We start from the raw sequence: 23,719 nt of genomic DNA on the forward strand, positions 1-23,719 counted from the left end.
AATTTGTTGTTGACAACAGTGTGCGTCCCACGCACGGACGGTGAGTTGGATGCGTCTTTTCTTAATCATAATGCGTCAGAGACGCAGGACACAGGCCTATCAGCATCACTGCTCATGACCAACATCTTCCCGTTCCCTATGACTCTCATCTGTCTCTCCGGTGTGTACATTGAAATAAAGCATACAATCTTCTCAACTTTTGTCTCTATGGACAGCTACAGAGAAGCGTCTGTCAAGGGGCATCTCTCACGCCAGTTCGACCATTGTGTCACTGGCCCGGTCTCATGTCTCCAGTACGGCCGGGAGTGGCAGCAGCAGCGAGCTCCTCCTGGACACACCACTCTGCACTTTTCAACTCCCAGATCTCACTGTGTACCGCGACGACTTCAGGGGTTTCATCGAGAGGGACCTCATCGAGCAGTCAATGATGGTGGCCTTGGAGCATGCCGGTGAGTGTTGGGGTTGCAGTGTCCCTTGCTGAGTGAGTTCCCTTTTTCTTTCCTTCATAAGGACATGTGTTCACTGTCATCTCTTGAACAAGGAGATCTTATTATATAAAAAGACCAGACATGAAGTCTAATGACAGCCCTGTGCAAACTTTAGCTATTGATAGTTAGGTAACTAACTAGGTGTGCAGTTTGTGATCAAAGCCGCTCTGTATTATATAAACCAATATATTTAAATAGCTTAAACCTGAATTAAAATAATTCTACTCAATCAGCTGTTCTAAGACAACCAACTAGCCAATTCCAGTGCAGTATTCTACCCTGTATAGTGCTGCCAGGGGAATCCAGACACGTTCACATTACATTTGAAGAGTTTACACTCCAAGATATCCTTCATTTGTGTAAAGTGACACCTACAGTTATTAAATAAAAAATGACATGCAGTCTTTCATGAATAGCATTCCAGTTTCTATATTTTGAAACAGAAAGTGATATAGTTCTGTTTGCTGGCAGGTCGACTGAACTGGTGGACACGGTTGGGAGTGGGACCTCATTGTCAGAGTCTGTTACCTTTGGCAACAAGTGGAGATGGAAATTGCCTGTTGCATGCTGCCTCGCTTGGTGAGTATCAGACACCCTTCAACAAGACCTCAGTACAGTGGAAGCTCACATGCCATTAACATTAATTATAAGCGTGTCCCTGTTAGCTTAAGTACTACCGATAATTGCAGGTCATGTTACAGCACAACTTGAATTAACCTGTGCCACCCGCTGGAGAGTGATAACCCAGAAAATGACAGATATGCAAGCATTTTTCCCAGCATTGTTTTGACGCTTCTAAATAGCAGATTTGGAATAAGTGTTTATATTCCTCAAATACTCTTGACCCTTGGGTAAAGGCCATAAACCACCATCATGTCCCAAGCATTCACTCTTTGCATCTTTTGGATATTGTTGTTAAAGGGTTCCCACAACACTTGACAAATTGCCAAAGGCAATCAAATCCCCGGATCACACTTTCAAAACGGTGCACTAAAGCACATGCCGGCCCTGAAATATGTGGAAAATGTGGAAAATGTGTTGGGAGTTAGCAAGGAACTATAACGCTGTGAGCTGTGACCATAAAGAACAGAAAACCTGGCTTTGACCAGGGTTCCTGGGCTCGCCTCTTCATCTCTACCTTGAGCCTTAGCATGATATGCTAACGGGCTGCTTTTATGTCTGATGCAGGTATGTGGGGTTTCCATGACCGGGACCTCATGCTGCGGAAGTCTCTGTACGCGCTGATGGACCATGGCCAGGAGAGGGAAGCATTGAAGCGCAGATGGAGATGGCAGCAGACACAGCAAAACAAAGAGGTACAAGGGGGTCAATTTCTATACATATTCTTTGAGACACACATAGGGGTATTTGGGGGCATCGCCAAGCCTGCCATTGTCTTGTAGGTGCAAACAACACGGGTATCAGCATTGAGTTTGTGAGACGGATCGTATACTTTGATATATATATTTTTATGTCCTAGAGCAAAACTATGGCCTAAGTATCGTAGTGCAGGGACCTACAACATAAAAACTTACGATGGGACTTCCAAATATTGTTTTTTCAAGCTCCCGAGCCACAGAAAAGGAACCAAATCCACACAAGAAGCACCATTGTTTGCGCCTCCAACACACTCACGTGACATCGATTCCCTTCCCTTATTCGCACATCCTAGGGCATGTAGGGCGCTGTAGCTAAATAAATAATTCTTTATAACTCTAGATTGATGGCATGGAGGCAGTTGTAGCAGGCTTGTGGAGCGTGAGGTTGTCATTTTGACCCCCTGTAGCCAGCTTGGAAAACCTGTTTGTGTGTGTAGCAGGGAGAAAGTGAGTTGCTGTAGAAATGCTCTCTATTCCACTCAACAACTGCCGTTGAGGTGCATTTGGCCAGAACCCACAAATGCTCCACAGGAGTTGTTCGGCGGTCAACGTTAGAAAACTGCAGTTCTCAGGATACGTCGTTTGTTAACTGTATGAATGGGAACCAGTATGTTAGAGAGAAAGAGGACACATTCACAGTAAAGAGGGATGGAAAGTAATAATACTGAAAATAGGATTCTCCATACTGTTGTGTGAATGATGCACAATTTAGACGGCACCGCCAGTTTGAAATTAATTTATCATAATCCATGTTGAGCTTCTATGATGCCCATTACTCAATATCTTTTTGACTTTTATCTCTCCACTTCTAAATGCCACCCACATTGGGTGTGTTACTTTGTTTATTGTTTTATTGGATCCCCGTTAGCTTCCATTCCACCCATGCAATAGCTAGTCTTCCTGGGGTCCATGGAAACACACAACATGGAACAAAGACTAGACTGACAACTGCATAGAATGCCAGAATAAAAAAAGAAAAATCTGAAAAATACAAAGAATAAGGCAATTTCAACAATATAACTGATCTATGCATACCAGGAGATAATTAAGATAAGTAGAAGTGGAATCAATAATACAGTAAATCTCAATGGCTCACAGCAAATAGACAAAGATAATTACTGGTAATGGCAAAATGTAATAAAAGAAGCAGACAAACGTACTGAATGAGAAGATATTTTCAGAAAGAAGGTACTTGTGTTTCTTTAGTTTTACTATATTTGTAGGGACCATAAGTCCTCATAAGGATAGTAAAACCAGAAAAGATATTGGCCACATGTGGACATTTTTCTGGTCTCCATGAGGAAAAGTGTTATTTTTATTGTTAAGAAAGGATTTTAATATTTCGTTTTTTCTGTATCCGTACAGTACAGTGCATACTCTGCTCAAAGGCAAATGTTAAAATGTGGATCCTAATAAAAAACTGTGTGTGTGTATGTGTGTTTCAGTCTGGCCTGCTGTACACAGAGGAGGAGTGGCAGAAGGAATGGAACGACCTGTTGAAACTGGCCTCCAGTGAACCCAGGATACACTACAGCACCAACACCACCAACGGGTAAGGCCTGGCTCAGACAACGCAGGGACTGTTGGTCCTGCACAGCTAGTCCCACTCATGTTTTTATGCATGAACAAACACAACGAGATAGTCATAGTAATAGGGTCTGACTGGGCGGCCCTACTTCAGTCCGTATGCTGCTTGCTGTAACAGAAAAGAGGCACTTGAGCTTTATTTTGTTGTGTGCCTAGTGTAAGGCCAACGAGAGGAATGTATTAAGAGTTTATTTTAGCGAATGTTAACCCTGCGTAACCCCAACCCTCACATTGAGGTTTGTCTAAATGTGGTTCTTTGTTTTTTAGCAGATCCTCTGAAAAAAATGCTGGCATCTTCCTATGCTGTTCCCTGCATGTCTGTGGGTTTTCACTTTGTGACCAGGCCACAAAGCCCCAAAAATGTCTATGTCTTTTGAAAATAAGCGATTGTGAAAATTCATTCCTTCCATCTTTGTTCAAGGTTAAGGGGTTATGCATAAGGTCTCTTCTAAGATAAAAGTTGGATTTAACGCATTATAATCAACCTGTTAGGTCGAAGTTTGCTCTGCTTGTTTTTTTCTTGACCACATCGTAGAGCGACTTATGTCTATGCCTCATTATGTGTTCTGTTGTATTGTGTGCAGGGTGGAGTCCACTGAGGAGCCCGTCTACGAGAGTTTAGAGGAGTTTCATGTGTTTGTACTGGCCCATGTCCTCAGGAGACCCATAGTGGTGGTGGCCGACACCATGCTCAGGGACTCTGGAGGAGAGGGTAAGTGCCACATGCCGGACCTGGGCTATACTGTATTTACAGATGAAGGGTGTCGATCCACTAAAGTCTATATTCCATTTAGCAAAACGGCTGCCACCATAAAGTCATCAGTTAAGAGATTGACACACACCACAGTATTCGTACTGATTGTACTTAAGTACATTTTGGGGTACTTTTACTTTACTAAAGTATTTCCAATTTTCAATACTTTTACTTCTACACCACTACATCTCAGAGGCAAATATTGTACTTTTACTCCACTACTATTATTTGAAAACCTTAAGGTCCTTTCAAACGGCAAGCGGCCAACGCGCCTATGTAATTCATTTTCAATGAGACGGCGGGCGATTATTTGGGACGTGCGGAGAAGTTGAGGGGCGGTGAGGCAGGCGGGCGCGGCCCAGTGAAATTCTCGCGCACGTGCTCGTTTGTGCTCGCGCGCACGGGCGGCAAGTGCTGTCTTCTTTTCACCGCACCGCGCAGGAGGACAAAACAACAATGATCGCGGCGCGATCACCGCTGATCCGAGCGGTACCGCCCGCGTGAACCGCTTGCCGTGTTTTACGACCTTTAGTTACTTTGTAGATTTTCATTATTATCACAAAACATACGCTTCAGCCCTATATGCATTTCGGCTTATTTGAAAATAGCCGATCTACAAGCTCACAATGCGTCGCGATACGATGCATTGTGAGCTTGTAGATCTGCTATTTTCAAAAGTTTTTCAAAAACGGTACCTCTACATTGCAGTATTGATACTTTTACTTAAAGGGTAAGACCACTTTGGTAGAGGTTTGGGTTGTGTAGTTACCTTGCCATGATGTAACTCCAAAGGTGGGCAAGAAATCAAAAATAATTGCTCCATTGATTAGAAATTGATAATTCAAAATATGCTCCTCATTGACTTACATTGTACGGTAAAACAGCTCTCAAAGTCACTCTTTTAGCACATAAATGAACCCAAACATAGCTGATTCAGACAATATAGAGCATCACCAAACCCAGTACTGTTTGTTTTTTTAATAAAAATGTCAACTTCCTGTTGATTTTAATATTTGAAGATCTGGATCCGGATCCGCCGATCCAGTCCGGGTTTTCTACTTATTAAAAATGCCAAAATCAACAGGAATTTGACATTTTTATTTAAAAAAAAACAGTACTGGGTTTGGTGATGTTCTATATTGTCTGAATCAACTTTGTTTGCGTTCGTTTTTGTGCTAAAAGAGTTACTTTGAGAGCAGTTTTACCGTACAATGTAAGTCAATGAGGAGCATATTTTGAATTATCAATTTCTAATCAATGGAGCAATTATTTTTGATTTCTTGTCCACCTTTGGAGTTACATCATGGCAAGGTAACCACACAACCCAAACCTCTACCAAAGTGGTCTTGCCCTTTAACTTAACTTTTACTTAAAAGTATTGCGAACTGTGCCAAGATTTCTTTAGTTTTTTTCAAAGTAAAAAAAAAGTGCTTAGGAAGCGAGATACAGCCTTTTCAGTTGTAAGTTAAACAAGGAGTGGATGGAGCTGCAAATCTTCAGATAATGATATATTGGGTTCTGAACACTTAAAAAAAAAAAAAAAAAAAATGTTTTAAAAACTCGGGATTTTTCGTTCTGGCAGGGAGGGTATACATTAAAAACTGGGGATAACTCGGGGTCTGGCACTGAGAGAGTTAAGTAAAAAATGTGAGTACTTTTCCCACCGCTGCTCATTGCCCATCACTCTCCTCACAGCCTTTGCTCCCATCCCGTTCGGAGGCATCTACCTACCACTGGAGGTGCCTGCTGCTAAGTGCCATCGCTCGCCTCTGGTCCTGGCTTACGACCAGGCACATTTCTCTGCCCTCGTCTCCATGGAACAGAAGGACAGCTCCAAAGAGCAAGGTAATATTCTTATGTCATTCATCACTATAATCTGCATCTTTCAGCCATCTGCCACCACAGCACCAGTTTTGAAACCACAATGTACACACATAAATACTAAGTATTTGTATATATATACATATACATGGGGGGGGGGGGGGGGGGGGCTGAAAGCATCATTGGCTTTATTTGATGCCATGCCATGTCTGGCATAGAAGTAAGTTCTTTCAGCAAAATTGGTTAATATAGCATCAAAATCAGTTTAATCACTTTAAACCTATATACATCGGCTATTTGAAAATAGCCAATCTACAATCGTGGCGTGTTTTGAGCTTGTAGATCTGCTATTGTTTTTAAATCTTGAATGCTTTTTCAAGATTTAAAAACATTTTAACAATACAAATATTGTAAGGAGGTACTACCTGGCCCACAATATTTTGTGATGTGGGTCCGCAGCCAATGACATGACATTGTTTGAGAACCACTGCTAAATATTAATTCCAGAACCAACATGGATAAACTTTTAAAACAAATGAATGTACAGAAGCAGGAAATCTGTTCCTATCATCCAGAGGAACGCTGTCACTGGCCTAGATGGTTAACATTTTGTTTTTTATTTGATTTCATAGGTGAAGGTGAACGAGAGGAATCTTTCACCTCAAAACTATCTAACTAACTTTTACCTGAATTTTACAAATGCAATTTCCATTGTGGAATAATAAAGATTTGACTTGAACTTACAACATCACCTTTGTGGGAATTGACCAAGTCCACCTTGTTACTATAGTGGTGTGACTTACAATTTCCCACTGCAATCATAAGTCGTTTGAAGTAAAATGTATTTGTTTTTACCACTACAACTACATGGTTAATTGCCACCAACATTTGGCTTTGTGGGCAACCTGAAAGATTGCCTCCAGAGAAGATTGAGTGCATTTGTGATGGTTCTCTTCACAGTGGTTATCCCTCTTACTGACTCGGAGCACAAGATGTTGCCTGTGCACTTTGCCGTGGACCCTGGGAAGGACTGGGAGTGGGGGAAGGATGACACCGACAACGTGATGCTGGCAAGGTATGGTGATCTTTCAAAAGAAAGTGCATTTACCTCCAAGCGTTTTATTAGAAAGTAAAATGTGTATTGTTTGAATTTGCACATGTTAACTTGTAAATGTGTGTACACACACACACACACACACACACACACACACACACACACACACACACACACACACACACACACACACACACACACACACACACACACACACACACACATACAGTACGCACACACGGCTATCCCTTAAGGACATAGTGTCAGTGTTTAAGGATTGACTTCTGACTCCAGATTAGTGACACTCACTGCCAGTGACAATGAGATTAGTTGTAAACGCCTTCTATGAATGGAGCAGAGAATACCCAAAATAGCAGCTAGGTAAAAATAACTAGGTGGACTGGTTACTTCAGTTGATTACGTTTGTGTATTTTTATTTATAAATTGATATATTACATTTTTCTTTACAACCACTTTAATCACTTTTTAACTCTTAACTGCCAGAGTGTATACATTAAAAAACTCACCTACTGCCAGAGATTTTGAGATTTTCTTACCTTTTCAAGTAGTCACAGAATATTTCGGGAGGGGGGCACTGTGAGGGTTTCACTGTGCTTCCTCGGGAAAAAATAAGTCATCGCGACCTCCCGTTCCCGTTTTTATACGCCTTTGAAAATAGCATGTCTCGGCCAAAAATACATGGTAAAAAAAAAGTACACAGGAGCCGAGATACAGCATTTTTAAGTAATAAGTTAACCAGGAAGTGAATGGAGCAGTAAATCTTCGGATCGCGTTATCTCTGGTTCTGTGTGAAAAAAAAAAAAAAAAAGGCAGGCTGAGCCATAGCAGAATTTGACGAATTAACTCGTCCATGGCAGGCAATGAGTTCATAAATAAACGTAGGTTCTGTTTATGTTAGAAACGTCATAGTCTTGTAGACAATACATAGTACTGTAAGATCTATAAAAACTACTGTATGTGTGGTTTAATGCAAGTGCCTGCATTGAAACCTGGCTAAATTATCTGTATTGATTTAACACTTAATAAGGATTAACAGTGATATATTGAGATGAGTGCTTCACTAAAGCAAAACTAATGAGTGGTTCACTGCTAGCCTGTCCAAATACAAAGAGATTTAGTTCAGCACTTTATCTCATGTAAAGAACCGGTGCTCCTAATATTTGGTACAAAATCCTCATTGTTAATTTATCCATTTGAAGGTCCCAAGAGTGCACAAACTCTCTGGGTTAAATGAGTGCTCAGGATTTTTACTGTGTACACTTTTGTCTGCAACAGGGATTGATGTCCAGGTGTCACTGTCCTGTCAATGCTTGGATTATGCTTGACATATAAAATGTTGATACTGGCCACTTAGTCCCTATAGTAGACGTGCGCAGTTCTTTTATGTTGTCATTTGGACAAAGCCACTGAATTAATATTAAGCCATCTGCGTCACAGAGGATGTGTACATACACACAGAGAGTCATATGGATCTCATGTCATATATCCTGATCAATGTCATTTGCTGGATAAGTTGGGCAGATTTGTTCTGAAAACAGCCATAGAAACTAAACTCATGTGGTTTAAAAACAAGCAAACAGAAAAACAATGGTAATAATGATAAAGTGATTAGCTATGTTGTTGAATCTATTCAGGCTTCTCATGAAGTGGGGTATGGCAGTTTTCTCATTTTTTAAACTACTTATGCCATTTACATAAACAGAATAGTATCCCAGTATTTCCATTGTAACAAAAACAAGCTTAGGATTGTCAAAAAAAAACAATCAAAATTGTTCAAGGATTGTATGTCAATAAAAGTAATCAAAATGTCAATCGTAGTTCAATAGCAGCATCAGAATATACTGTATGTGTGCGAGTACACATTAACTGGGACTCTGGTAGAAGAACTTTTGACATGTTTCACACCATGATTATTCCATCTCTATCTTCTTTCCAGTGTGGCTTTGTCATTGGAGGCCAAGCTCCAGATGTTGCACAGCTACATGACGGTCACCTGGCTGCCCCTGCCTTGTGAGGTACAGGTGACATTTCACATAAAAGCCGGAGAGATCTCTTCCAGCCTTTGCCAAAACCACATGTAAAGTCATAGAAGGAAGAATCACTCGTGGTACAGCCATGACACTCATCAGTCGTTTTGGACGAGCAAATATAAATTAGGCTTTAAAGGGAAGCTTGCAGTGTTGCCTCATCAGAGGATGTTTATTTCATCAGTATGATAATTTCCTTTTTAAAAACATTCCCACCCTCCCCTCTCAACATGCATCTGACATCCAAGCCAAAGGAATGATAAGCAGATGTGAGAGCTGTGTTTTTGTTGTATGGAACTACAGTACGTGTTTTTATTGTAAGCAGGCCCTAATGTATTTTTTATCAGGTCTGTCGTCTTCTCCCTGGTATATAAACTCTGTGTGAAAACAAACCACACTGAGCTGTTACGGTCATAAAATGACGCCACACAGCCACTGTGTCAATGGCCCTCTTGTGTGCCACACACTGATGCCAGCTAGTTAGGAAGGATAACAAGTTCATGGCAATTTCACAGTTAGCTTGCAAGTGAGAAGTAGCCATGGAGAGTTTCCTGTAATAGAATTGCTTCTAAGAATTAATAATAGCTCTACGATAGGAGCTGTGTCCACTTATGCTAGCCATACGGAATGCCTTGGCAAACAGGGGGATATTTTATGACTACTCATAGTTTTTTTAGATGAGAATGATGTGTCATCATCTAGGTTATACGGTTTCCCAGTATAGCATTATTCATTTTAGAGCCTCTCAAAGGAACTGGCAGAAATGAGAAGGAACAGTTCTGCTCCCAGTCATCTGATTTTCTGTTCCATTTTCTCGGTTGGCTACCCTGCAACATTTTGCCCCATTGCAGATTTTCTCTTTATTTCTAAACTTGTGACTGCTTGTCTTTGAGATTTATAAAAATGCACGAGTTCGATTTTTTTTTTTCTTCAGGATTTCAGGACGGTAAACCAATTTCTAATGAGGATTATTGTTTGTACTGTTGTGTGTACTGTCAATATTACCTGTGTTTTTGTCTAGATCAAATCAGTTAATTAGTGTAATGCACTTAGTTTAGCTCACAATTTGTTAAGAAATAACAGAGAGCATTTAAAATGCTTCCATGTTGTAAATTGAGAATTAAACAATTCAGATTTATGATCTATTACTATGAAAAGCAAACAAAAAAAAAATTACCGTAAACACCAAGTACGCACGGCCTCAGTCAGGTGTACATTTTGTTAACCCTAACATACAATAATTTTACTAGAAGTTAAACGGATACCAAGATTTTTTAAATTCTCCTTTTATTAACAATTCACAATCAAATTGCTTTGCTTAAGTTTCATAAAATTAGACCCATTGATGATAGCTTGCCTTAAGATGGGCTAGCTTTAGCTTGTTTTGTACTAGCCAGTCCTGGGTTAGGGGGTTCTTTGTCCCATACATATGTCTTTTAATGAGAGCTTATCTGTCTCCCTCCAGCAAGCTCCTCTGGCCCAGCCTGAGTCTCCCACAGCGTCTGCAGGAGAGGATGCCCGCACGCCCCCAGACTCAGGAGAGTCAGATAAAGAGTCGGTTAGCAGCAGCTCCAACGGCAATGGAGACACAACCACCACAACAACGGTCAATGGAGGCGGGACCTCAAGCAAGAACAGCTCCTCCTCCTCATCCAGCTCATCCAGCAACAGCTCCTCGGGGACAGGTACAATAGGCAAGGACAAGAGCAAGAAGGAGAAGGAGAAAGATAAAGACAAAGACAAAGACAAGAAGAGGGCAGACACGGTGGCCACTAAGCTTGGCAGCTTTGGCAAGAGCTTGGGCAGCAAGTTGAAGAAAAATGTGGGTGGGCTGATGACAGGGAAAAACGCAGGAGCAGGAGGAGCCAAGCAGGAGGGTGGGGAGAAGAAGAAGGGCTCGTTGAGGGGAAGGAAAGGCAGCAAGGACAGCTCACCCTCAGCCCACGCCTCCGAAGACTCTGGGAAAGGCTCACCCTCCTCAGGCAGTGAACGGCTCAATGGGACAGGCAGCAGTATCAGCAGCAATGGTGGGAGCAGCACTGAGGGGGACCCCTACAAATACAGCGCTGATGTCAAGGTGAGCCTGGGCATCTTGCGTGGCGCTATGCAGGGCGAGAGGAAATTCATCTTTGCTGGCCTTCTCACCACCAGCAACCGCCAGCCCTTCCAGGAAGAGATGATCCAGCGCTATTTGGCCGATGCGGAGGAACGCTTCCGAGTTGAGCAGGAACAGCAGCGCCGGGACGTGGAGAGGAAAGGCGTCACCAACGGCATCCAGCCACCCAAGAAGGAGGCCCTGGGCAGCACCGAAGTGGGCTATCGGCCTTATGAAGCCAAAGAGGAGCTCTCGGAGAGCTCAGTGGCCTCCTTCAACCACCTTAAGTCTTCCTCCTTCAGCCCTTCTATGTACTCTGGTGTTGTTCCTATCCCCCGCCCTTCCTTTGTAGACCAGCCACCTGCCCCGGCACCCCTAACTCAGCACCTTCATATGCACGGCTACATGGAGACACGGCGGCAGCTAGCTGGCGGCTCCCCCGCTTCCTCCTACCCAGGTCTGCCCTCTTACGCTACCCTGCCCCGCCATTGCCCCACGGCACAGGGCCCTGTCCAGCCCCACTACAACTACCCCCCGCAAGCCCCCGCCTCCCTCAGCCCCTCCCGCCTCACCCCCTCCTACCCACCTGAACACGATACGCCGGACTACCTTGTGTCCGAGCCGGCGGGTGGAGGCTACAGCAATGGCTTCCGGGACATGCGCTCCACCTTGGACTCTCGGAGCGGGCCACCCCCGGTTAGACACTACTCACTGGGCAGTGCTGGCGGTCTCGCCGGTCTGCAGTCCACCCGCTGCAGGACACCCAGCTGCACCTACTATGGACACCCAGAGACGGGCAACTACTGCTCCTACTGCTACCGAGAAGAGCTGAAGAGGAGGGAGACAGAACCAGCTATCCATAGGTTCTGAACAGACTTTATTGGGTTTAGAGTTTTCCGTAAGAGTGGCCTTTTCAGTATAAAATAAGGCTACGTGGGTCAACCTCTGAAAGGACAGGAGAGGCAAGACCAGCCTTTTCCCTACTCCGCTGCGTCACTTCCTGTTGGAGAGAGAAGGCAACAGTAGTGTGTTGCAAACAGGTTCGACATGACCATAGAGGAAAAGGAATGGTTGCTGACGGCCAGGGTCCCACATTAGATTATAGAACTAACTGCACTTCTGTTACATTTTGCTGTGGCTCTTATACAGGCATTGTGTGTGTATGTGTGTGTGAGTGTGTGTGCGTGTGTGTGAGCTGCAGGCTCTCCTCATTATCTTTGTTGAACGCCTTGCTACTGTCTCCTCCTGGTGGAGAGAATGTATACGGCAGGCACCAGCACCACACAAATAAAGTCACTAACACACACACTCACACAGGCACACACACACACACACACACACATGCACTAATACGCAAACACACACACATAATACACTACAAAATAAGCACAAACTGAAAAAAGCTTGGGTACCTTCACTCCATTTGTGGTGAGAATATACGGCTTGGTAAATTGATGGTTGTTTGACCATTTGAAGACACATCCAGTTTTGGGTTATTTCAGCGTTACTGCAGATTTTACACTACTGTTACTAAGATGCTGGTGTTCCATGTTCCTCGGGAAAGAGCAGGGTTATTCCTTCTTGAGTTATTTATTGGTCATCATACACGTAATGCAAAGCCAGGCTATCGTGCTATGCTAATGAGTTGAGTTACCGCGTGTTGCGGTGGTGCTAATGTTCCGGAATGCAACAGATAAACCACCATGCATTCAGCACATCTGCTCTACACTGTTAATGGCATCTCTCTGGCATGCTTTGTCAAAACCATTTTGTTTTTCTTCCTGAATGAGGCCAAGATGTCAACATTTTGAAGATTAAGAACATTGCAAATATAGAATAGTGACATGGGTGTTGCAGTGCAGCAGCAGAGAACTAAAAATGCTGTCCACACTACCTGATTTGGATTTTTATTTTATTTTACGGCAGATGAAATGCTTTGCTTAATTTATACTCCATCGTACGACGGTGTCGCTTGCCAGAAATGGCAGATCTAAAAGCTCACAAGGGTCGCATGACGTGTCGCTTGCCGAAAACAGCAGATCTACAAGCTCACAACACGCTGTACGACGAAGTATAAATCAGGCTTTACTGTCCCTCACGTGGGTCTTCCTGTTTTGCTATCCACGATAGTGGATAGGAGTTTCATTTTTGTAGCCAATGTAACTATAATATTGCAATTATACGCAACCAAAGTAAATTTCATCACATATGTTGCTTGGGCCGTATTTCAAAACACATGTTGGAGACACCTGTTATTACCGAAGACAATGCTATTGTGATATACTAAATTATTCTCACTGGTTTCCTTTTCTGTGAAAGACAAGGAAAATATTGTTTTGATGTGATATTAACTTTGAGAGCAAACTAACAGAATCAACAAATAATTGTTCAGATTTGCTAATAGAAAATTGGGGATGTCTCCAGTTATGACAGCTGTCTTCCGTTGGTGTTTTTATATCCCACTGTGATATGAAAACACCAATATTTGTGTACCGACATTGAAAAATGGCATTTACAATGCATTAACATATTTTGTATTCAGTGACTATATAGTATGCAGTAACGGTCACTGTGATGTTACTAAAGAAAACATCTTTACTCTTATGGTTAGAATGTTAAACATGTTAACATACATTTCCTTAATTGGGCCTGTTGCGATCAGAAAAACATCTCATGTAAATGATACCTGTATGCTATCCTGACTAAAGGGACATCCTCCTAATTATATTTGTTTGGATTGGATGCTCACCCCAAATTACCAACTTTGATTAAGGGTGATTTGTCAACTTCCAAGTGTTCAAGCCACCCAAAGCAGTCGCTTAACCTCTTTTCTGCACAAATTCAAGCACTTTCCTGATGTCCATTAGACATGTTGTTACTGTTTTTGAAGGGGTGTGACTGTTGTCCTTTGCTCATGTCAGAACTGCATACACTGCCACCTCCTGTGCTGGAGGGCAGGTGCATGAGTGGAAACCTTCTATAAAGAGGGGCTCTGTTGCTGTGGAGCTACATTGTAAAGTTCTCAGTGTTCATTTAACTCAGTCACAGTGTACAAAAGGGTCAATTTTGTACATGCTCCAAGTTACAAATGGATAAATTAACACTGAAGATGTTACTGTGTACAACGTTTTTGGTGCCAGTGTCACCGTCTAGCTCAGTTTCCTCGTTGCCTTTTTCAGTCTTTGTCCTTGTGGCATTATAATCTTGTCAGTATGTTATACAAGATAAGCACCAAGTATTTACACTACTAGTTTTATTTGCTGCAGATTCATTTCTGTTCCCTTCTCCCCTCAAAAAAACAAAACAAAGCAAATGGAAACATCTCCCCCTTTAATGTTGAACTTATTGCTGTTGTGTCATGTTTTTTCAGTGAGGCATATCAAATGGATGATATTGGCTAAATACTTTCATTGATCTGCAGTCAGAAAGTCTTCCATGTTATTATTTCTAAATTCAGTCTATATTAATGGTACTCAGTGTATTTAGTAGCAATGTGTATTTTTCCACACATTATTAATAATGAGCCATGTTAACTCGTAAAGAGTTTGTTTAAAGAAGCTGACAACAAAAGTAGCTGTCCTACTCTTTTTGACTGTATCATCTCTGACATCGGTTGATCAGTCTTGAACATTTCAAAGCACAATTGAGTATGCAATTCACTGCCTTGCCCAATGGATGGCACACTTGTATTTTTATTATTCAGTGTAGGAATTTGTCATGCCCTATACCAAAAATAACATAGAAAATATTGGAGTCATCTAGTACAAATATGAGCGAGACCATCTACTACTTTTTGGCAAATCCTCAAGAAATTAACGTATTTTCTGCTTTGCATTTCAGTTAACGATGTAAAATGGAAGGACCCCCCAAACACACACGCACAGTATGCTGTGTGTGTGTGTGTGTGTGTGTGTGTGTGTGTGTGTGTGTGTGTGTGTGTGTGTGTGTGTGTGTGTTGAGGTGTACACTCACACTAATGCTGACTAAATCTGCAATGAATTTTGTCAAACAAATTAGGCAGGCACAAGCAAAAACTCGTGGGATAATGCCTGTCTTAAAATTATGTTTGTGTATGTGTTTTCACTTCCCTTCCCATAAGATTATTGGCTTATGACCACAGCTCCATTTTGTTTAATTTTTTTAATTTTTTTGTCCATTAAGAACGTGGATGCCTCACAGAACATGTTGGAACATTGGACTTTACTGACTGCAAACACTTTTTTTGTATTTAATAGAAAAAAGAAAAAAACTATGAGAGGTTGTATAAACAAGTTTTTTGAGTTATTTTTGTAAACCCAAAGTTTTACAGTGTTTTTAAAAGATAAGAATGTATATTGTCAGACACTAAAAGAGTGGATGATTGACTTGTAAGCGCCTGAATTTCAGTTGGAAAATCAGTGTTGGATCAGGAAGTGACATTTTGGCTGTCGATGGCAGTTCCCAAGTGAGCCCCTTCAAACTCAAGGCTTTCTCTGTGGCAAACAAATTTCCTCTTTGCTGACCTGGCAAGATATGAAATGAGAATATATTTATAGTAAGACATTTCTTCTTCTTTTCAGAGGTCTCCTTGTGGAATGTTTAGTTGAGATTACTTAGGATGTTCTTTCTTATATGGCTAAAGCCTCATTTATACTTCATGGCACGATGTGTCGCATGGCAAAAATAACTGATGTTGATGAGCGACACCACCATGTGACAGAGTATAAATTAGGATTAACTGTTTAGCAGACTGGCTTTTGTTTTTGAGTTCATTAGATTTTTTTATAAGTTCCTTTTTCTACAGCCACCAATCTGTGCTATGCTAAACCATAATGGTGAGTGACAATTGGATGGGTGGTTTTTCAATTCATGCTCTTTTTGTCCCAGCCAATTTCTTCCGAATCAGAGCAGAGTGACAGAATTTGTCTTAAGCAGTTACTGACGTTTTTATTTTTATTTAATTTAATTTTGTACACTTGCTGTCATTTGTATGGGACAGGTTAGTCATCATCAGCAACATTAACATGGGATTCTTTTAGCTGCATGGGACTGGAACTGTTGCATGTAAATGGCAATCCAATTAACCAAATTTGTGCATTACTTTGAGATGATTTCAGTTGTCTTGGTTTTCTGACCTGTTGTTTTAAATTGTTTTATCTATTAATGTTTTGGAAGGAGAGCCCAGGCTGTGTGAACGTGCAATCTGGATAGAAGAACATCAGATTTTATGTTAGGTTGTTATTAATTTTTTGCACCGTTTGAATAAATTCTCATGGTATTTCAAGAATCTGGTCTCTTTTTTACTTTTAAAACTATTTACACGCATCCATTTAACAATACTATGTTACTACAATGTACTTGATAATGACATTACATTTTGTATTAAAACACAAGGTACACAGAGTGCTACTCAAATCTGGGGATCATTTGGAAAAGGCACCCTTTCAGACCCTAAGGTGGCCATACATATAAATGATTTCTGCTGCTACACATCTAACCTATCGTAAACAAACTTGAATGCAATGCAGTGAAATTGTAAAAAAACATTCATCATAGTTATTGCTGACAGATCATTTGTAACTTCAGCAAGGTTTCACTGTTAGTGCTAATTTGTTATTGGTCTTTTTTGTATTTGCTTAACCTTGCTGCATTATATATCACTGAAAAACTCCAGCTCAGATGATGCAAGGTCCTGTGTCTGGGGCTGTTTTATGTATTAGAGAAATCGGAGACCCTTATGTAATATTGAACAGTTTCCCATGTGGTAAAAAATCCAGACCTCTTTCTATTATAGTTCACATAGAGACAGAGTCTCTCCACCTGTTCATTTAGGGAGGATAGACTGTACCTCAGGAAAGTATTCAAAATTTCCATTTTCTTCTTGGAAGGAATTTATGCTGAATTTGTCTCCATGTCATCTTCCAGAATGTTACTATGTTTGGATGAAAGAGAAGAGAGGAGTCCCCCCATACAGAAGGATCATCAGAAGGTATTAAATCATGGACTAGGACTGCTAAGAAAAAATGCATAATTTGCATTTTTAGGCTACCAAAGGTTGTTTGTGGTGTGTTGACTTTGTTATTATGACAATTTTTTTTAAATACTTGAGATCATGTTGAGTTTAATAGCCTACAACTCGAAATGCAGGGCTGATATCAGTCCTGCATTTAGAATTATGTGGTGATGGGGGGCATATTTAAATTAAGCTATATAAAACTGAGGAACTGAAGAAAGCGGCTCACTTAATGCAACGTGTATATATATATAATATTCATATTTAAGTAATTTACAGTAGGCTAGGCCTACTGTAAATTAATATATGAATATTGATATTTTTTATATTTATATATTTATATGAACTTATAAAGGAGCAGTTACAGGCTATAGGCTACATGTCCAATGTTTAACTCAGGCTATGATGACTTATCTTGAGAATCTCAAATCTGTATAGAGCTCTACTTCAGTCCAATGCATCCAATGTTTGTTGTTTTGTAGATCGGCTATTCTAGGCGTGCCACACCAGTGCGCAGCGAAGTATATTCCATGACATGAGGGTGTCCTGGAGTGGCCAAAAATAACAGATCTACAACCACAACAGTGTTGGTTGCGATGGGACTCGTTTTTGGACAACAGCGACACCTTTACTAGACGTGTCCTCACTGTCCTGTCTGGTACAGTACACCCAGTGGTGGAAAAAGTACTAAATGTTTTTGTAAATGTATCAATACTGCAATGCAGAAACACTCTGTAAAAGTGTAAAAGTCCGGTAATCAAAATTTACTTGAGTAAAAGTACAAAAGTATTGGCATCAACTGTCAACATATACTTAAAGTACCAAAAGTAAAAGTACTCATTGTGTAGAATGTCCCGTTTCACAAGTTATCATGTCCAAAATTTAAAAATATATATTTTGAAAATAGCAGATGCAACACATTGTGAGCTTATAGATCGGCTATGATGGACTAAAAGTACAATATTTGCCTATGAGGTGTAGTGGAGTAGAAGTAAAAGTATAGAAAATTGGACAATACTCCAGGAAAGTAAAAGTACCTCAAAATTGTACTCGTACCGAACTAGTACATGCAGCCTACTTAGTTACTTTCCACCACTAGGTACACCTACCAGACCAGACCCCGCTGCTGGCCCTTTAAGAGCTCCATTGCTCTCTCGGTCCCTTTTCATTCTCACTATGGCAAAGGGATATGAACAAATGGAAAGCAATGGTTGGCAGTTGCGGTGAACACATTTCTCTTACTACTAGCTAGTAACCACCAACTACAGTAAATATTAATAACAGCCCAGTGTCTAAAAGGAGGGTTTTGGACAGGGCGTGCTCTGTTGAGGACATGGATGCTGTCAGAGCCAATTCAAATGAAAAGAGTGAGAATAGTTTGGCTGCATGTCCACACTGAGCACCTCTGTTTATAGCAGGCAGCCGATGATGACACACGGTCTACCGCTGCTCGTAGAAGAACTGGAGCTTATCTGACGGTGTATGAGTAGAATGGAAGGGTCGGGTGGAATTAACTGCATAAAAGACTAGTTACAGTTTCCTGAAAAAAAACTTAGCATTTTTCTCATTTTCTTTCTGTGGACAAACTCCCTCGTCGTCGCTCTTCAAAATGCTGACAGGATCTAAAACCACGTTTAAAGTGAGACAAATGGTTCCAGATATGAAGGTAGGTTCGTTTAAAAAATATTAATAATAATCTTCAAATCACATTTGGGGAAAGTATTTGGGTGACACTGACTTCCAGTCTTCCATAGAACAGTAGCGGAGTCCTCAGCCCGCTAAGCGGACACGTTGAGGCTCATATCAGTCATTATGTGACGGGAATAGTAAGTTTGTAGCCGATTGTCAAAAAAGGTTATACAGTGGCTACACGATAGTCCATCCAAACACCGACTTTATCGGACTTTATCGGATGATCCAATGAACAAGCCTGATTGATTGAATACTTCATTAACAGTTAGCAAAAAAGAAAAGCACAGAAAGTACAGTTCTAACACAGAAGGATGCTAAATGGATTAAACCCAAGAAAGCACTATGGCTTGTTTCCATTGGGGTCCAGGTATTCAATACATCGAAACATTTAATGACAAACAAATATATGCAAAAACATCATATAAACGCCTAAAGCAAAGCATTTTCTAATCTGCCATAGTCATCTGGAGGAGCTATGTCGTTAATTCTTTGCAGATCATTTCTGACTGACACATCATACTGTATGATGTGTCCTATGATATGTTATGTATGATGCATAACATATCATAGGCTTCATCGTGAACTAAAGATGTATTTTGGATACAGTTGGAGTCAGTTTTCAAACGTTATTTGTGGGAATTAAACAATATGTTTATTTGATTCAAAAAAGCAAACACAAAAAAAACTTACATTCATTATGTTCTGTTGCCCTGGGTGGTCAGGAAGCAACCATAATGACAGAGGAAGCAGATCATTCAGCTGTAGAGCTATAAATGTAGACACATGAACCTCAGGTGTTTTTTTGCAGTCTGAATTAGAGACCTGCAGTGTTTCATCAGAACATTTTTTAAGTGTACAGTGTGGATTGTGTTCAGGTTTTAATGTGTCCATCACAGGAGTGCAATTGTATGCCAGTGATCTAGTGTTACTGTTTTGAAAGGCTGTTCCAAAACAAATGGTCAAAGGTTTAATTCCTGCATGTGTATCACATGTCCCCCAGCTGTAAACTGGGAAAACAGGGCAAAACTGGTCTATTTGTAGTTTAACAAGGGATCTCTATCTTTGTGCTTGTTTATGGACAGGCAGGTTTTGGAGTACAAGCTCTTCTTACACTATAGGGGGCTAAGGACTTTATTGTGAGGGGTCCCAATTATATGAGTAAATAATGGGACTTGAGCTCATCATGTCCAGATGTGCACTTACAGTTTTACTCTGACAGTAACTTAGCAGCATTTGAAAGGTCCTTAACACTGCAATTAAACAATTTGAAATGCCTCAGACACAGTAGTTGGATTGCTGAATTTCAAACAACCAATAAGATGCAATTCTAAAAGTACCTTGGAGGGGATACAGTGAACTTGATAGACAACACAAAGCATGTGCAGTGCACACGTCATGAGTTCCTTCAGAGTCACCAATCCCTCAGGGTATAAATTAGGCTTTGTGTTGCCTGGCTTCTCTCTCTCTTTCTCTCTCTCTCTCTGTGTCCAGTTATTTTCAGCAGCCACAGGGGGAAATGGTAACAGATGCCTCATAACTCCGCCCCCAGGCACTGCTAGCATGTGGAGTGGGGGTGATGTGCACAACATCTGGTTGTCGCCATGGAGACAGCAGTGGCGAGGCACAGCAGTTTTGAATTTGATTATCTCAAAATGAGATGTGCAGGCTTGTCTGCCTGGCTTAAATCATGACAGAGCCCCCACCCCAACCACACACACACACACACACACACACACACACACACACACACACACACACACACACACACACACACACACACACACACACACACACACACACACACACACACACACACACACACACACACACACACACACACACACAAATCCCAAGTGTTCTGATGAGGGCAGCGTGGTTGTGCATAGATATGGTAATGTTAAGTCATAATCTGAAACAGTATGGCTAATATGTACTGTAGGATCACCCAAACGCCCATCGGTTGTCACTTCCGTAGTGATGTGTTGAGAGTGCCTTGGGAAAAGGGAATCTAGCTAATTAGGATCTCATTTCAGGAGAGAATGCATTCATCCATCCTTTTTCATTGGTAACCAGACCTAATTGTGTGGCATCAGCAGTGAATCATGAAAAGTGAAAAGGCAACTTAATATAATGTGTGAAATATGATATTCAGATGTGTAACATCAGTATGACCGCGCTCGTCTGGCTGGCTGTCCCTTTTATTCTATCTGTATGTCTGTCAGCTGGATTTGAAGCACTCCACAAAGCTCAGCACACTGAACATGCCAAAGAAGGGTTCCGCTGAGCTCCTTTCAGACTAGTTTTTGGAGATTCAGGCATGATAGCAGCAGGCCAAAACGGCACAGACACCCACACCCATTCCCACAGGGCCCAGATGTAAGATCCAGTACCAGCCTCTGGGCTACCAAAGCTCCCAATGTTGGAAGGGAGCAAAACAATGAACTCCTCTCAGTGCCTAGAGCTGATTTATGTTCTTCTTTAGTTGGTGTATTGATCTGGCATTGGGTGATAATTAACCAGGACCACTATTCACAAGAGAAAGGGGTTCGGCTCTAGGGGCTAGGTTGTTTTTAGTGTATGAGTCTAACTGTGGGGAATGAGTGACTGCTGAAATAAGAATAGAAGTGAGTCAATATCCTTCGAGAGAATGTCAACCTTGAGTGTTCTATAAACTAATGTACATATCTGGAGCGTTGATTAACCTTATATAAGTGAAACAGATAGGAGACTGGTGGTGCATTGCTCAAAATCACAGTGACAAGACGCATGGCTAATGCTAGACATGTTTTTGGCTGTTGTTGGATTGTCTGTCTACCCATAAGGCAAGCCATGGAAACACATTTTTAGGAAGCTGAGTGTAGAAATATATGAATAGCATTCCAAGTTAGGCGATGACTCTGTCTATTACAGGCCACAAACAGAAATGAAGATATTGTCTTACAGGCTACTATTTTAAAAGAGGTCAGTGTTAAATACAACTGTATGTTAGACAGGCCTATTTGATGAAGGTTTAACTTTAGAATGGTTTCTACAAGCTCAAAATTCAATGCCAAGTACACAATTAAGTCATGCAAGTAAAACGTCATGATCGTTACAGCCTTACCGGCAGAAATTGCATAAAATTGCAGATATACAAGCTTGTACAGCAGAGTTTTGGTGCACAACACTGCCGTAGAATGGAGTTTAAGAAACAACAAAAACCCAAAACAATCTAACTTTTGTCAGGAGAACGATGTGTATATCTGAAGCCTGAATGGGGGGGTGGAACGCGAAACACTTCTAAGCAAACCCCTATTTAGCTGAACTACCTCATATCCTTATTTTGTTAAAGCTCTCTTACTCTGCCATTCAACCTTTTCTGTGTATGTGAGGAAATGAATAGTACACCCCAAACAAACAGGCAATGACCTATTTCTGTACAGCAAACAGCAGCTGAAAGCCCTGAGTTTTATTGCCCCCATGGTAAGTGTAATAACTCACCAACTGGATTCCGAAATGGAGCCATTCTTGTGCTTTAGCTCTTAACAACGGATGTTAAACCTCCACAACGTGTGGTTTATGTGGTACGGGACTGCCGCCCCCCATTCGCTCTTACTGTCGTGAGTTTGGCCTATTTCTTGGGGAAGAAGAGGTATGTTCCCTTACTGCATGCTGACTGCAGAAGTCTGGCCGCAGTAGCGAGGGGAAGCCGTGAGCAATGGAAAACGCAATAGGCCTTGGCTGCCATCCCTAAGGAGAAGGGGGGGGGGGGGCGGGGGCACAAGGAAGAAAGAAGTAGTGAAAGTGATAGAATGTGTACACCAAGGCCATACAACGAAGCAAGGCAAATAGTGAAACCTCAGTAGAAATGAAATGTGTTCTTTTCCCTTTCTGAGACTTGCAGACAGTCAGTGTTGTTATGACTGTTTTGCCTAGATATTATCTCATGTGTGATTTCCTTATCTAATTTGCCTGTGTACCTGTTTTGTCTTTCTGTAGTGCCAATTCTAACAGTAGTGCTGTACTTTAAAACGGTGCATTTAGTATTTTAGAAGAATGCCTGTGATTTATATTGTAACTCCTTGAAAAAGTTACTTGAGTCTTTAAGTTGACAAATGAAAGGCTTCCCTCATTTGATGGAATTTGACTCCTCACTCCTATCCTATTGGATGTCAAGAGTTAACCTTCAAAATTCCCTGTAGCCTATTCCATTTTGGAGATCAAAAATGTTCTAAATTTCATATTTTCTACAACTAATTATGACTTGAGGTGTTGGGGGTGAGTTGAGCAGTTTTATCATGTTTGAAACCCAAGTTTCAAAGTTTAAGGCACAGGGAAATTGTTTTTGTACAGTGACAACACAAAATACAATTATTGTATTTTGTACAAGTACTGACATTGTACTGCACCCCTTGTTACAGCAGAGTGACTGTAAGTGAGTTGCTATCTTGTAGTGTTATCTAGAAAAGTTAACTTACTTCAGCTTGTGAGGAACGACCCTGAGACACAAGAATAGTTTGACTATCTTGGCAAGTCCCAGAGGACAGATTCAAGCTACTTGACTTATCAAAATAATAACAAAACATGTTCTGAATAGCCTCTGATGTTCTGAAAAAGGAGCGAGGAATTCGGCTGTGGGTTTTCGGTGGGTGTTGACTATGTAAGCTGAAAGGAGGGAAAGCATGAGACTTTTAAAGCCAGATGGAAATAAAATGAACAATGTACTAGCAAGCAGAAACCAAAGTCTTGTAAAAGTTTAGTGTCCTGCCTTATAATTTGAAAATGCCTTGTTTCTCACAACTTGTTTTTGCTATTTTGGGTTTAAGGCCC

At 41.2% G+C, this 23,719-nt stretch overlaps 2 protein-coding genes across 5 annotated transcripts in view; both read left to right on the plus strand.

The window, feature by feature from the left end:
• The window catches only part of otud7b (OTU deubiquitinase 7B), a 41,312-nt gene extending 24,820 nt beyond the window's left edge, over positions 1-16,492 (plus strand). For 2 of the 4 annotated variants that reach the window (XM_084053086.1, XM_084053085.1), the window contains 9 exons: positions 216-449; positions 960-1,067; positions 1,677-1,804; positions 3,313-3,419; positions 4,039-4,166; positions 5,904-6,053; positions 6,990-7,104; positions 9,041-9,119; positions 10,597-16,492. In XM_084053086.1, the coding sequence (XP_083909212.1) occupies positions 216-449; positions 960-1,067; positions 1,677-1,804; positions 3,313-3,419; positions 4,039-4,166; positions 5,904-6,053; positions 6,990-7,104; positions 9,041-9,119; positions 10,597-12,096 (2,549 nt within the window). In that variant the 3' untranslated portion in view covers positions 12,097-16,492. The remainder of the gene's footprint in view (positions 1-215; positions 450-959; positions 1,068-1,676; positions 1,805-3,312; positions 3,420-4,038; positions 4,167-5,903; positions 6,054-6,989; positions 7,105-9,040; positions 9,120-10,596) is intronic. The other 2 variants (XR_014600500.1, XR_014600501.1) reach the window with 2 other exon arrangements.
• Positions 16,493-18,416: 1,924 nt separating this feature from the next.
• Positions 18,417-23,719, plus strand: part of mtmr11 (myotubularin related protein 11) — a 40,273-nt gene continuing 34,970 nt past the window's right edge. The window contains exon 1 of the mRNA XM_084053087.1: positions 18,417-18,884. Coding sequence (XP_083909213.1) covers positions 18,828-18,884 — 57 coding nt within the window. The 5' untranslated portion in view covers positions 18,417-18,827. The remainder of the gene's footprint in view (positions 18,885-23,719) is intronic.

This window comes from Gymnoscopelus microlampas, assembly GCF_963454915.1.
Source record: "Gymnoscopelus microlampas genome assembly, chromosome: 3".
In the NCBI taxonomy this organism is placed as follows: domain Eukaryota; kingdom Metazoa; phylum Chordata; class Actinopteri; order Myctophiformes; family Myctophidae; genus Gymnoscopelus; species Gymnoscopelus microlampas.